Below are 15,936 nucleotides of genomic sequence, written 5' to 3'. Positions count from 1 at the left end.
AAATGAGATAAGTAGGTGAGATATACAAATGAAATCAGGAGGCTTGATTAATGTTGCTCTTCCAGAAATCTACAATGTGAATGGATCACTATTAGTACCCCAGTTTAAGCATTTTGCTAAGAAAAAAATGGAAATAAGTGAAATAGATGGGAAAATATGGTACTTTTTTGGAAGGAAAGAAGTTTCCTTTCTAAAACAAAATGTACATGGCTAATCAGATATACCTCTGCAATTCTGTTTTCATGTATTAATAGAGCTAGATTTCAGCTTCACTTAAGTTTTTACCAAGAGAAGAACTTGAGGGCATGGTGTCTTGCACCTGTAATCCCAGCCCTGTGGGAGGCCAAGGTGGGCATATCTCATGAGCTCAGAAATTCAGGACCAGCCTGGGCAACATGGCAAAACACCATCTGTACAAAAAATAAAAATAGAAAACCAGCCGAGCATGGTGAAACATGCCCGTGGTACCAGCTACAGGGGAAACTAAGGTAGGAGTATCACTTGAGCCCAGGAGGCAGGTAGCACCACTGCTGGGATTGCACCACTGCACTCCAACTGAACTCCAGTCTGGGTGACAGAGCAAAACCTTGTCTCAAAAAAAAAAAAAACAAAAAAAAAACACAAAGATTTGTTAGTGAGAGGTCAGTTTTCCTAAATTACATTGACTAAATTTTTTGTGACATTCAAAATTTGCCATGGTCGCTTGCTAGACTCCTAACATGTTCTGTAAATTCTCAGCCTTTAGTAGAATTTGAAGAATGCTTGTGGAAAATCAGTGATGCTTTCAACCATTGGTATGGTTTAGTTCTGTGTCCCCACCCAAATCTCACCTTGGATTGTAATAATCCCCATGTGTCAAGGGCAGGACAAGATGGAAGTAGTTGGATCATGGGGGCAGTTTACCATGCTGTTCTCATGATAGTGAGTGTGTCTCATTAGATCTGATGGTTTCATATGCATCTAGCATTTCTCCTGCTTGCACCCGTTCTCTTTCCTGCCTCTCTGTGAAGAGGTGTCTTCTGCCATAATTGTAAGTTTTCTGAGGCCTCCCCAGCTATGTGGAACTGAGTCAATTAAACCTCTTTTCTTTATAAATTACCCAGTCTCAGGTATTTCTTTATAGCAGTGTGAGAACAGACTAATACAGTAAATGGGTACCTCAGAGAGTAGGGTGCTGCTATAAAGCTATCCAAAAATGTGGAAGCACCCTTGGAACTGGGTAATAGGCAGAGGTTGGAACAGTTTGGAGGGCTCAGAACAAGACAGGAAAATGTAGAAAAGTGTGGAACTTCCTAGAGATTTGTTGAATAGCTTTGACCAAAATGCTGATAGTGATGAGGACAATGAAGTCCAGGCAGAGGTGGTCTCAGATACAGACAAGGAACTTGTCGGGCACTGGAGTGAAGGTGACCTTGCTATGCTTTAAGAAAAAGACTGGTATCATTTTACCCCCTCCCTAGAAATCTGTGAAACTTTTGAACTTGAGAGAGTTAATTTAGATTATCTGGTGGAAGAAATTTCTAAGCAGCAAAGCATTCAAGACATGACAAAGCATAAAAGTTTGGAAAATTTGCAGCCTGACGATGCAGTAGAAAAGAAAAACCCATTTTCTGGGGAGAAATTCGAGCCACCTGCAGAAATTTGCATAAGTAATGAGGAGCCAAATGTTAATCGCCAAGACAATGGGGAAAATATCTCCAGGGCATGCTAGAGACCTTCACTGCAGCCCCTCCCATCACAGGCCCAGAGGCCTGTGAGAGAAAAATGGTATCCTGGACCTGGTCCAGGGCCTTCCTGCTGTGTGCCATGTGTCCTAGCTGCTCCAGTCATGACTAAAAGGGGCCAAGGTACATCTCAGGCTATTGCATCAGAGGGTGCAAGCCCCCAGCCTTGGCAGCTTCCACATGTTGCTGGTCCTGTGGGTATGCAGAAGGCAAGAATTGAGTTTGGGAACCTCTGCCTAGATTTCAGAGGGTGTATGGAAATGCCTGGACACCCAGGCAGAAGTTTGCTGCAGGGGTGGCGCCCTCATAAAGAACCTCTGGTAGGGCAATGCAGAAGGGAAATTTGGGGTTGGAGCCCCCACACAGAGTCCCCACTGGGGCACTGCCTCAGTGAGAAGAGGCCCACCATCTTCTAGATCCCAGAATGGTTTATCCACAAACAGTATGCACCGTACACCTGGAAAAGCCACAGACACACAAAGCCCAGCCTGTGAAAGCAGCTGGGAGGGGGTCTGTAATGTGCAAAGCCACAGAGGTGGAGCTGTCCAAGGCCGTGGGAACCCACCTCTTGCATCAGCATGAACCTGGATGTAAGACATAGAGTCAAAGATAATTTTGCAACTTTAAGGATTAATGACTGCCTTATTGGATTTTGGACTTGCATGGAGTCTGTAGCCCCTTTGTTTTGACCAATTACTCACATTTGGAATGGGTGTATTTACGCAATGTCTGTATCCCCATTGTATCTAGGAAGCAACTAACTTGCTTTTTGATTTTACAGGCTCAGAGGTGGAAGGGACTTGCCTTGTCTCAGATGAGACTTTGGAGTTGGACTTTTGGGTTCATGCTGGAATGAGTTAAGACTTTGGGGGATCGTTGGAAGGACATGATTGTGTTTTACAATGTGAGGAAATGAGATTTGGGAGTGCCCAGGGGCGGAATGATATGGTTTGGCTCTGTGTTCTCCACATCTCACCTTGAATTATAATAATCCCCACGTGTCAAGGGCAGGACCAGGTGGAAATAATTGGATCATGGAGGCAGTTTTCTCCATGCTGTTCTCATGATTATTAGTGAGTCTCATGAGATCTGATGGTTTTATAAGTGTCTGGCATTTCCCCTCCTTGCACTCATTGTTTCTCCTGCCACCCTATGAAGAGGTGCCTTCCACCATGATTACAAGTTTCTTGAGGCCTCCCCAGTCATGTGAAACTGAGTCAATTAAAGTTCTTTCTTTATAAATTACCCAGTCTTGGCTGGGCACAGTGGCTCACGCCTGTAATCCCAGCACTTTGTGAGGCCAAGGTGAGTGGATCACATGAGGTCAGGAGTTCAAGACCAGCCTGGCCAACATAATGAAACTCTGTCTCTACTAAAAATATAAAAATTAGCCAGGTGTGGTGGCACACATCTGAGGTCCCAGCTACTCGGGAGACTGAGGCAGGAGAATCACTTGAACCCAGGAGGCAGAGGTTCAGTGAGCCAAGATTGTGCCACTGCACTCCAGCCTGGGTGACAGAATGAAACTCCATCTCAAAAAAAAAAAAAAAGAAAAAAGAAAAGAAAAACAAATTACCCGGTCTTGAGTATTTCTTCATAGCAGCATGAGAATGGACCAATACAACCATGCTTATTCTTCAGCTACGATAGCAGGACTGCCTTTGACATGCTGATGTTCTTTTTTTTTTTTTTCAGGGACTTTATGTTTTCGTGGTTTATTTCATTTTACACAACCAAACGTGTTGCCCTATGAAGGCCAGTTACACTGTGGAAATGAATGGGCATCCTGGACCCAGCACAGCCTTTTTCACGCCCGGGAGTGGAATGCCTCCTGCTGGAGGGGAAATCAGCAAATCCACTCAGAATCTCATCAGTGCTATGGAGGAGGTTGTCTGCCCTTGCCCTTTCATTCTGTCTCTGTCTCTGTCTGTTTGTCTCTCTCTGTGTCTGTCTGTCTGTCTCTCTCTGTCTGTCTCATTGACAGGCTCTCTACCTCGTAAAGAGTACAAGATGAATGACACTAGGTGATTTTTAAATCTTACCTACTAACATCTTCTAACCTATGGTACTTGATTTCCTTACTGCAGCATCACACCCATTATCTAATTCTTTCTCTTCCTCACCCTGTGAGCTAGACTGACCAGCAGTTTGTATTCGGAAATCAGATAGAGTATAATTTGACATTTCTTTCTTGAAAATCTTTCTAATTTGACATGCCAGTGACTGGGTCTGCCAAGGAAATGGTTCTTAAGATGCTATTTTTCCTAAAAACACTTTCATAGCTCTCTTCCTTCACTGATTCCAACTCACGACCTCAATCCCAACAAACAGAAAAAAGAAATTAAGCCAAACCTCTTTTCAGTTTACGTACTAGAAAATATTTTAGAAAAAAAGCTCAGAAGAGTGCTTCTGCAGCACTATTGGAAAATCTAGCCAGGATTTCCTCTGTAAAAATCTACCTCCCACTGCTCTCTGCATTCTGTCCACATCATTTTTATTTCCTGTGCATGAATCCCATTGCCACCAGCTTGTCAGTAATGCTGCCCCCAGCACTGGGGCACTGCTCACATTTTAAAACATTCCTGAATTCCTCTGGCCAGGAGGAGATAGTAACAAAGGCCTCTAAAAATTTCTGCAGTGTCCAAGATGTGCTTGGTTACCATTTTTTTATGAGCTCGTATTGCGCTCTTTATATTAAGGAGCCAAGGAAAACAGTATTTGTGTTTACTTCCTGAAAAAATGGCAGGAAATGAAGGTACATCTGTCTGAAAAGGTAACAGTTTATATTAATAGATAGATGGATGGAGAGATAGGTAGATAGATAGATCAACAGACTGATAACTTACCTGTCCAGAGATAACTTTTGTCCTTCGTAGCAATATGGAAAGTAATTTTACTTATGTTAGGTTAAAATTAAGGTAAATATTCACAATTCAAGTACTATATATATTTTTAGTTTTAATGAGAAATTTTAATTTACAGAATTATTAACTAGTAACAGAAACAGAGTAGAAAGGTGGTTGTCACGTGCTGGGGGTGAAAGAAATGAAGGATTTTGATCAAAGGATTTTGATCAAAATTTCAGTTATAAAAGGAATTAGTTCAAGTACAGTTTTTAAAAATCAAGCTATATCTTTAGTATTCTTAAATTTTTGGAAATCTAGTATGATTTCTCTATCCCCAAAGTTCTTAAAATAGACTTATTTCATCACAGCAGGTCCAATGGAAACAGGGATATTTTAGAATCAATAATTCAGAAATGAATCTTAAAATTTTTTTGAATGGTTGCTCAGTCTAGCATTTGTTTAGATCTGAACTGTCCAATACAATAACCATTAGCTGCATGTGGCTATTTAAATTTAAACTAAAATTAGGCAACATTAAAGAGTCAGTTTATCATTCACCCTCACCACATTTTAAGTGCTCAACAGCCACATGTGTTTGGTAGCTGCCATATTGGAGAACACAGATATAACACATTTGTATCACTGCAGAAAGTTTTATTGGACACTGCTGGTCTAGATGTTCAACTTCCGAGTGAAGTTTTTTAAGGTTCATCTTTTCCTCTCAAGTTCATTTCTAAAGTTCTCAGATCGCTGTTCTCAGAAATGAAGTGTCTTTGCCGTCTCTCAGAACACCCTATGCTGGTGGGCAGTAGCTGTTAACAGTCCAATTCTTGGGCCAGAGCCACCACTTGGGTGCTCATTTGGGAGTTGTGCAACAGCAGAGCCTGAAGTGTGCTCTGCATTCCTCACAGGCTTAGAATTGGCCTTGATTCAGCTGTCAGTGAGGTGCTGTCAGAGACATTCTAAAAAGCCATGCAGAGAAGGGAAAGTATAGGAAAGAAGGATTAAGGGATTGTTTATCAGTAACCTAGAGGGATGTAAATACATTTAATCATTCCAGGATAGAGCTATCTTTTTAATCATTCAATCCAAAACAAGGAGGAATGCTATGAAAGTATTTTTCTCAATTTAGTATGTCTTTATAGATACCTACTATATTTAAAATCCTGTGTGGCATTTTAGATAAAGGATTAGGAGGATTCGTCTGCATTTCTTATATTTTTTAACAGAGTTTTCTTTGTACACATCTTCCCAAAAATGTATTTATTGGGTTAAAAATTAGTTTTCATTCCCCACACATGACAACATAGAAATCTACAAGTAATTCAAATAGAGACATTGTTTAGAATCACAGATTAAATTGTCTCAGGGAGAGACATATTTTTTTTTTTTTTTTTTTATTGAGGCGGAGTCTCGCTCTGTCGCCGGGACTGGAGTGCAGTGGCCAGATCGCAGCTCACTGCAAGCTCCGCCTCCCGGGTTCACGCCATTCTCCTGCCTCAGCCTCCCGAGTAGCTGAGACTACAGGCGCCCGCCACCTCGCCCGGCTAGTTTTTGTATTTTTAGTAGAGACGGGGTTTCACCGTGTTAGCCAGGATGGTCTCGATCTCCTGACCTCGTGATCCGCCCGTCTCGGCCTCCCAAAGTGCTGGGATTACAGGCTTGAGCCACCGCGCCCGGCCGAGAGACATAATTTTCTAAAGAATAAAGATAAAATTAAAGTTGTTTTGTTTTTGTTTTTGTTTTTTTAGTAGAGATAGGGTATCTCTCTGTCACCCAGGCTGGAGCATAGTGGCATGATCATAGCCCACTGCAGCCTCGAACTTCTGAACTCAAGTGAGTCTCCCACCTCAGCCTCCTGAGTAGCTGGGAATACAGATGCACACCACCACACCCAGCTAATTTTTTACATTTTAAAATTTTTTGTAGATATGGAGGTCTCACCGTCTTGTCCAGGTGGGTCTCTAACTCCTGGGATCAAGCAATCCTCCCAACAAAATCTAAGGCCAGGCATGGTGGTTCACACCTGTAATCATAGCACTTTGAGAAGTTGAGGCAGGATCTCTTGAGCCCAGGAATTTGAGACCAGCCTGAGCAATGTAGTGAGACTCCATCTCTACAAAAAAAAAAAAAATTATAAATAAGTAAAGGTCTAGTTTCAAAACAGTGCCACCACCCTTTAACAAGGTCTTTGTAAGGAAAGGCAGAGATCAGTTGTTCATATGGGTTTCATAGTGAATGTGTATGCATTCATATTATGATTTTTTTTCCCCCATCCCAATCCAAAAAGGTGCCACCTGACTGGGAGAGAGCATCCTTCCAACAGGCCAGTCAGGCCAGCCCTGATTTAAAGCCAAGTCCACAAAATGGAGCCACGTTCCCATCCTCTGGAGGATATGGCCAGGGGTCACTGATAGCTGATGAGGAGTCCCAGGAGTTTGATGATTTGATATTTGCATTGAAAACTGGTATGTATGAACCCATGAACCACATTACAAGTAGGCACTCTTGCTATGTTACAATTTATATTTTCTTCCCATGAAGTTGCAGAGTACTCAGTCACCCTTAGCACATCCTGATTCTCATGACCCATTCCTAATCCCAGGAAAACTCTAGGATATTTTGTTCTTGGCACAAAATATAAGACAACCTAAAAATAATTTACAACTTGCTTTCAAAAAAGGCATACTCTAGCTAAATGTAAATATCCCTGTCCTGGAATCTTGCTAGAACAGCAAGATACTATTAAGTTTGCTATAGACAGTCGATAGGGATCTCACTGAGGGAGTTTTGCCTCTGGCCTGCCAAAGAGACCTTCTTATGGAGTGCCTTTGAAGCAGAAACTTTCAAAGGCAACATAATGAGCATGGTATAGTTCTATAATTTCCAAGGGCTATCACATACAATAATTCTTTGACCCTCCTATATATTCAGTCCCACTCAACTTTGAGACCCCAGTGAATAGTTCTTATAGAATGAGAGGAAAACAGTTCTAAAGGTCCCAACTCATCAGCATATGATGCGAGAAACAGGCTAAGGCAATAAAAGACCACAAAACCGCCTGATTAAAGGTCACACGCTCCTGGGTGAAACAGTTAGTGGATATCATTCTTTCCTGTGTGTCTAAATGATAGCTGCATTCATAATAGAAATATAATGGATATTTTATTGGGGAAATTCTATTTTGAACATTAAAAGAAAACCATAAACTAATTTGAGTTGTTTTCAAATCAAATATGCAGTTTAAAAATCGCTTTTCGTCAGAAAAATTTTGAACTGACACCTATAAAAATCCCAGTGCATTTTAATTTCAAGATATCCACATGAGCAAGAAGATATGTCCATGCCCGGTGGAAGTTATTGAAATATTTATTGGGAAGTGCATTTTACTATCTTATAGTTTTATTGTTTGGTTCTAAAGTATATTGCTTTGCTAAAACATTTTTCTTCATTATTTTGAAGTTAAAAGTTTACATTATATCTTGAAAATACTCCAAAATGCCTAAGAATAACAGCATATTTTCACGTATCATATTTTACAACCTTCCCAAGGTTACATAGTTAAGAAATAGCAGCAGTGCAAAGCAGCAGTCGCAGGCCGCCTGACCCTGAGACCATGCTCTCAGTCACTGTGCCACAACCACCTTGCGAGTGCTTTGTTAAGAATGACAAATCCGATCTGTATTAGTCCATTCTCACACTGCTATGAAGAAATACCAGAGACTGGGCAATTTATAAAGGAAAGAGGTTTAATTGACTCACATGGCTGGGGAGGCTTCAGGAAACATACAATCATGGCGGAAGGCAAAGGAGAAGCAGGCACCTTCTTCACGGTGGCAGGACAGAGTGAGTGCAAGCAGGGGAAATGCCAGACACTTGTAAAACCATCAGATCTTGTGAGACTCACTCACTATCACAAGAATAGCATAGGGTAAACCGCCCCCATGATCCAATTGCCTCCACCTGGTCCTGCCATCCACAGGTGGAGAATATGGGGCTAGAATTACAATTATAATTGAATTGTACAATTACAATTGAATCTTACAGTTCAAGATGAGATTTTGGGTGGGGACACAGCCAAATCATATCACTATAGAAAGGAATAAGAACTCAACCCTACACTCACGTTAGTGCTTAGAATAACCTTTGCTAGATATTGTTGAATGCTGAGTGAGTGGATGATTTTGAACAATGAAGCTTAGAGTTTGCTAGGAAAAATAGGCATTCACACAAACATGACATAAGAAAGAATAAAGTAATGGAGAGAGTTATAAATGACAGAGGAGATGAAGAGGTAACAAAAAATTCTCTATTAATTCTTGAAGGATGTATAGGTTTTAAGCAAGTAAAGAATGGAGGAAAGGGCGTTAGGAACTGAGAGAATAGAATTAGCAGGAGCCCAGAGGCTTAACGGCATGTGGCCTCTTTTAGAACCTGTGCTGCTGTGGCAGGGGCAGAGAGTAAGAGAAGCCAGGCAGCAGAAGGCAGGCCTGACAGGTAGCTTGCCGGCACCATCGATTGTCTACTAGAGTTCCCCAGCTGGGTTTCAGCAAATACCTCCCCCCTTAGCTATTCATAGTCATTCCTCAATGGGAGGATCCCTGACCCAGTGTATTTGAGAAATTGCAGAGATTCACAATTCACATTAGCATTTTAGCAGCTCTGAAATCTTCTAGACAAAGGAAACCCATTTTGCTTAATTTAACCTGGTCTTTCCAGAACACTAGCAATACATTCATTTTGGGGAAGCAGAACACTCACTGATACTTTGCGTAATATTAAAATGCTATTTGGATGCCATGGTAAGGAGTGAGACTTTTATAGAGCATAGTGAGCCATGTAGGCTTTGGAGGAAAGGAATGGCATGTTCCTATTGGTTTTGAGGCAAAATAACTCTTATGAAAGTATGAAGAAATAAATTTACAAGCAACATCACAAAGGTTGGGAGGTTATTACGGTGTTCCAAAAGAATGAGGTTAAGGCCTCAAATCTAGAGAGTGGAAATAAAAATGAGAAGACGAGCTTCCCAACAAGAGGAATGCTGAGGAAAAACTGAGGGACAGTCTTCCAAAGCTCATGCTTCTCATCATGATGGCTGACTGAAGGAAAAGTATATAGAGCATTTGTTTGTTTATGCTAATAAACAAATAGATTTGGTTTAGCAAACATGCAGGAGAAAACTGATAAGTTCAGATGTGGACATCAGGCCTGGTGGCTCCTACATATTCAGGTTTGGATCTTAAGTGAGGGACCAGAGTAAAAGAGAATGATTTGAAATGCATCAGCACAGAGACTATATTTGAAGCTATGAAGATGAAAAAAGGTTGATCTGGGAGAATGGAAGGAGAGAGAAGAGAAGAAAGGAAAAGAGATGAGGAAGTCACGGGAGAAGAAGGAAGGGAAACAAGAATATTATAGAAAATACCAACATTTGAAGAGTGAATTAGAAGACAGTCTCACAAAGAAACTGTAGCAAGTTCAGAAAGAAAACCAAAGAGGAAGGAGTTTCAGGAAGGAAGAAATGATTGGCTGGATAAAACGTTCCTTAAAGTCGGGGCTGAAAAGGGACTTTCAGACTACAAGTAGTTCTCAGGGCAGATTATGTCCTCACTGCTACAGTGTCATCAGTTGTTGAAGTTATGACACCGGAAACATAAAGTGAATTCTTGGAACATAATTAAATTAGATCTATATTACGTTACATCTTATATTTATATAACAACTATGAAGTGCATTCGGTTCTAGAATGTAAGGAATGTCTTGCTTACTTATAGATTTGGTTCAGCATTCCTTTAGAGTTCCCTGAACTCACTAGGAAATAAATACTTTAAAAGACCAAAATAACAATCTCTAACACTTGGTTCCCTATATTCTTAGAAAAAGTACCGTAGTAATCAAGTATCAGCCACTGGACACTTTCCCTCCTAGAATATGGTCAAATAAAGGATCAGTCTACATGCCATTCTGTCTACAGCAGTTATAATTGACTCATAAGGCCAGATTCAGCCCAGCAAAGTGCTGTGCTTGATCCATATAACATCTTAACATTTTTTGAGCCAATATTAAAAATTTAGAGCGATTTTCCAAAAATGTAGAATTTCTAGAAAAATCTAGCAACAGAGTCTTTGAAGTCGAGCACAGCACTGCTTGCTTGGAACTGAGTAGTAGCAGCCCCTTTGGACATGAGCTCTTCCATTTTCTAGTGTCTACTAGGCCCATGTCACTGGTTTATGCAAACCTCCTTGGCCACTAGGACATTTGAGTTTGCAAACCTTGATCTATCTCAGGTCCACCTTCACTATGGCCTACTCCAAGTCAAGTACTGAAACAGTGGGTCTTCCATGTCTCTTTCATTTGAACCCCTAAACAACTTGTCAAAGCTATGGAGCCTTTTGCATATGTTTAAAAAGTTTTTCGTAATCAGTTTAAATAGTATCAAATAATGTAATTTCCACTGTATCATACATTTTGGTGTTTGAAAACAAAAATTTTACATTATTTTTTTAAACTAACCCAAAGGCTCTTTGCTAACTACCTTAGCAATGTAATACCTAGTTATTCGTTTTTTAAATAAATGAACAGGCTTTTTTTTATAATTGGAAATTTGACATCTCTTTCTTTTCTCCTTGAACATTTTATTTCCATTCTACTTTCTCCATGGAATTTTATCCTACTATAATATATTTCATACTTACAATTCATTTTACTCATATTTCTCTCCAACAGAACATGTTTTTAAATTAGAACTTAATTTTTTTCTGTGGCCATAAGACTCTAAGGTGTTCAAAATTTCTTTTATACTGTGACCATCACAATTATTCCTAGTGTACAGCTCAACAAATCAACATGAGTAACAGAAACATCTGTTTTGGTAAATGATTGTCAAAAATGAAAAAGACTAATCAGAATAATAGATATGGAAATTCAAGATCTGGGAATGTATTCCTTTAAAGCTGTCCTTCCCATACCACCTTGTACTCCTTGAAAAGGCATCATGTACCACAAGTTAAAGGAATCCCAGCCTGAAGACTTCTACTGCAGGTGCTTTACATCCTGCAGAGGCATTGACCTGGAGTGATGTGCAGCATTAGATTATGAGGAGGGGCCGCCAGCTCCCACATTGACCCCTGACTTTAGCCAAATCGTTAACCACCTCTTCTCACCTATAAAAATCCTACATTGCAAAGATTTCCATATTCTCAAATAACAGTTTCTACCATGTGTCTGATAATTTTCTACTTGAGATTATGTGACAGTGAGCCACCAATTTCTGCCCATGTCCTAGGCTTTCTGGCAGGCCTCCAATCTCTCCTTACATCTGCAGCCAACCTTAGAGAACACTGTAAATTGAAGGCAAAATGGGCCTTTGGCATTCAACAGCCATTCTTTTTAACCTCCTCCTTTCTTAGCTATAGCATCATTCATAATAAAGTTTTCTATAAACAGGTAAAAGATAAAAGCTTTTTCTGTGGTTTTTACATCTTAGTAGAAAACTCTTAAAAACCAAAACCTACAAGGTGGAAAAAAGTTCATTTTTAATTGTGGGACTTCAGGCACTGTGGTAGTATCAGATGAAAAGTGATTTGTCTATCCTTCTCAAATTGTACCACCTGTTAATCAGGTTTGTTCTATGTACTTCCCTTACCCTAATATCCTGCACTAAAATATGTGTCGGAGAGTATGTAAGAATCAAGACAGAGGTTAATAAGTCACAAATGAGTAAGTAGGTCACAAGAATAGGAAGCATGGTCCATCCAATGCAAATTCCACAGAGAAGCAGGAAGGGTGGCCAGATGAACATGTAGAAATAAGAATCTGGCCTAGTCCTGGGCCAGAGTTTATGTTCTGAAAAACCGGGATTCATCTCAGTATCCCTGGATATGTAACAGTGCTGAGTATCTCAGTTGATGCTCCATATTAGATGGATGGATGGATGGATGGGATTCAGGAAGAGTGACTAGGCCTCTCAATAGCCACCGATACTATTTCCTGTGCCCTTTTAATCTCCCTTAGAATTCATCATCTTTCAGTTAGGAATAATGTTCAGATATTCAAGCACATACTAAAATGCTTGTATTAATTCAGTAGGTAGAATGCCTTTACTGAGTGCAATAGAGAGAATTTAATGTCAGAATGCCATAATAAGGGGCAAGCAGGACAGCTAACACTCTTTAGCTAAGACATTCTCTTTTTAATTGTTAAGATTAACCGTGAGAAAAACTATATCTCTAAAAGAGAAAGCTTAAGTAGTCAGTTTCCAGATTAAAAAACATCACTTCTTTACAAGCATTTACAAATGTGTCAGCAGACTCCAAATTCATGTTTAACAGCTGCAAATAAATTCTGATGTGAGCAAGACAATGTTTTTGAAGCCACTGTGTTAGTGCATACTTAGTTGCATACTTCAAACTTATATTAAAGGCAAGTATATTAAAACGGTTTGATCTAAAGTAGAAGCCCTGTCCCATAAACCAGTCATGGACTTCTTTTTCAATCTAATTTTAGCCATATTACATTTTTAAAAATTTAGAAAAAAACACTATTGACATTTCTAATTTTTAAGTTAAAATATTCGACTTTCTATGAGAAATCCACATTTCACTCTAAAAAAAAGATGACAAGATAATGAGATCAAGACCATCCTGGCTAACATGGTGAAACTCCGTCTCTACTAAAAAAACAAAAAAATTAGCCGGACGTGGTGGTGGGCACCTGTAGTCCCAGCTACTCGGAGGCTGAGGCGGGAGAATGGCGTGAACCCGGGAGGCGGAGCTTGCAGTGAGCTGAGATCTGGCCACTGCACTCCAGCCTGGGTGACACAGCGAGACTCTGTCTCAAAAAAAAAAAAAAAAAAAAAAAGACATAATGTCTTTCAATTATTTGTTCTTGAAGTACATCAGCACTTCCACAGGCAAGTGAGACACTGAGTTCTAGACTAGTGGTATCCTGATTATTAGTTTTTTGTTTGTTTAAATAGAGCTGTCTAATGTATCATCAGTGTCCCCAAGACTTTAGGAGAGTGGGAACAGTCACCCTGGGACAGCCTCCATTTTAGGGAAGAGGAGAAAGTTCCAAGCAAACTAGAACAGAGACTCAGGGTGAGGGTAGGATGGAAAGGAATGTCTCTATTTACATTCTTAACAAGGTGTGCCTTGAGTACTGGCATTTCTGTGTTGATCCCAAGTTGACAAGATTCCTGAAAATGTCAAGCTTAGAACATATTGGGCTTAGAAAGGAGTCTTTCTTCAGCAGGGGCTTCTCCCAGAATGACTAACCTGATTCCCCACCATCCCCGGCCCCCTGGCTTCCCGGTGTTATCCCAGGCCGATGACATCAATGTCATGGTAAACATTTCCCTATCGGAAACCTAGACATGATTTATTTTTCAGTTAGAAGAAAATAGATGACAAGTCCTTGAACACAAATGAAAACATTCAGAATCAAGGCCCAAAATACTCAAACTTCTCCAAGAACTCATCAATAAATTTCTCTTTGCAAGATATCACATCAAACCACAATGACTTATTTAACTTCAAGAAATTCTGCAGCCCAGTGTAGTAAACAAAGTTAGGTGAGAATCAAAATGGAAAAGTGGAATTTTGAAAGATTTTGATTTTTTTCCTCAGAAAAAGATGGAAGGGGTATGGTCTTTGGATCATTGTCACATTGATGTGGGCCACTCACCTAGCATCTCTCATCCTCACTCAGTCCCTGCATCTATAAAACAGGACTGATAGTCACCCTATCCTAACCAAAGTATATTAAAATGTTAAGAAAAGGTGAAGCTCATGGTGAATGTAAATTATTAGTTTTAGTTCCTTTATGATTGCCTGGTCTATTGGCCAAAGGAAAGTGTCCCTGTTATCTCAGTCGCTGGATTTTTCTTAAACTTTTGGTTTGAAATTTAAGCATGGAAACACCTTTCAGAAAATCAGGATACTTACTGCAAACTACCCACCTACATCATTTAATGAATTGCAAAGAGATGGGAGACCTGGTTTGTGCTCCCAGGTCTCGGCTTCTTACACTTGTGTGTAATATATGCCTTTTCTGAGTCTCAGTGAGGGATGAGAATTTGAATATTTGTGCCTTTCTTTGAACTGGGAAGAAACTGCAAAGGATGATGAGGTGGGTCAGGTAGATGTGGTGACTCAAGAGGAGTCTAGAACTTGCTTACATATCTTGAGTTGCTAAACAAGCTCAGCATGCTTTCAATAAGGCAGAGCTTGTCTTTCTAGTGTGCTTTGTCCCAGGTGTCATCACACGCTTTATGATGGTATTCCTAGTGGGATCCAGAGCAGGCAGACACTGAAATCACTGGGAGTTGGTACTAGTTAAATGATTTGGCCTTAGTCTTCCCTGAGGCTAATCATGGGGTCCTCTCTGTTCCTCCCTAGTGCTTCCATATTTAGCTCTTCCTTGCTACAGGCTCCAGGGCCTTATAAGGTAACCTCCTTATAGAATGGCCACTATCTTACAATTCACTGAGGTTCTTCCAAATAACACAGTTCTCCTGTTCCCAGCAGAGAAACATGGGCCATTTGTCCTTCGAAGGCCTGGAAGTAGACACAAATGTTACCTTCGGGGGCCAAGCATTATTTATGGTATTCCATAAATGATTGAAGAGGGCTGGGTGAAAACAGAGATAAACTGAAGGACTGCCTGGTCCATGGGTTTTTTTGTTGTTGTTTTTTGTTTGTTTTGTAATGCAGAAATGCAGGCCCAGTGTTGCCTGATCTTCTGGTTGTCTTTTGGTTTTGTTTTGTTTTTTGTTTCTTTTTGTTTTTGTTTTTTCAAGAGAAACCAGAAATCTGATTTTTTTATGCGAAATTGTTAAATTTTAGCAACTTACTGAATTTTTTTTTTTTTTTTTTGAGACGGAGTCTCGCTCTGTCGCCCAGGCTGGAGAGCAGTGGCACGATCTCGGCTCACTGCAAGCTCCACCTCCCGGGTTCACGCCATTCTCCTGCCTCAGCCTCCCGAGTAGCTGGGACTACAGGCGCCCGCCACCTCACCCGGCTAATTTTTTGTATTTTTAGTAGAGACGGGGTTTCACCGTGTTAGCCAGGATGGTCTCGACCTCCTGACCTCGTGATCCGCCCGCCTCGGTCTCCCAAAGTGCTGGGATTACAGGCTTGAGCCACCGCGCCCGGCCGAGCAACTTACTAAATTTTTAAAAATACATTGTCATTGGCAATATTCTGGTTCTTGAAGAAAAGAGTTTATGGGTGTTAAGCATTTTACTTTATGGCTTATGTATACATTATAGATAGGAGTATTATTAAATTTATCATCGAAATCTGGGCAATGTGAGAGAATAAAGGGGACGTGATTAATGATTCTGTCAGGGACGAGAACTTTTCACA

The 15,936-nt window shown here is 40.4% G+C and overlaps 1 protein-coding gene across 1 annotated transcript in view; it reads left to right on the top strand.

The window, feature by feature from the left end:
* ADGRV1 (adhesion G protein-coupled receptor V1) overlaps positions 1-15,936 on the top strand; it is a 544,806-nt gene that overhangs the window by 526,436 nt on the left and 2,434 nt on the right. The window contains 2 exon segments of the mRNA XM_033179148.1: positions 3,420-3,611; positions 6,861-7,038. Coding sequence (XP_033035039.1) covers positions 3,420-3,611; positions 6,861-7,038 — 370 coding nt within the window.

This window comes from Trachypithecus francoisi, unplaced genomic scaffold (genome assembly GCF_009764315.1).
Source record: "Trachypithecus francoisi isolate TF-2019V2 unplaced genomic scaffold, Tfra_2.0 Lachesis_group2, whole genome shotgun sequence".
NCBI classification, from domain to species: Eukaryota; Metazoa; Chordata; class Mammalia; order Primates; family Cercopithecidae; genus Trachypithecus; species Trachypithecus francoisi.
Note: the sequence above shows the minus strand (reverse complement) of the source record. Positions and strands in the feature narration are given on the sequence as shown.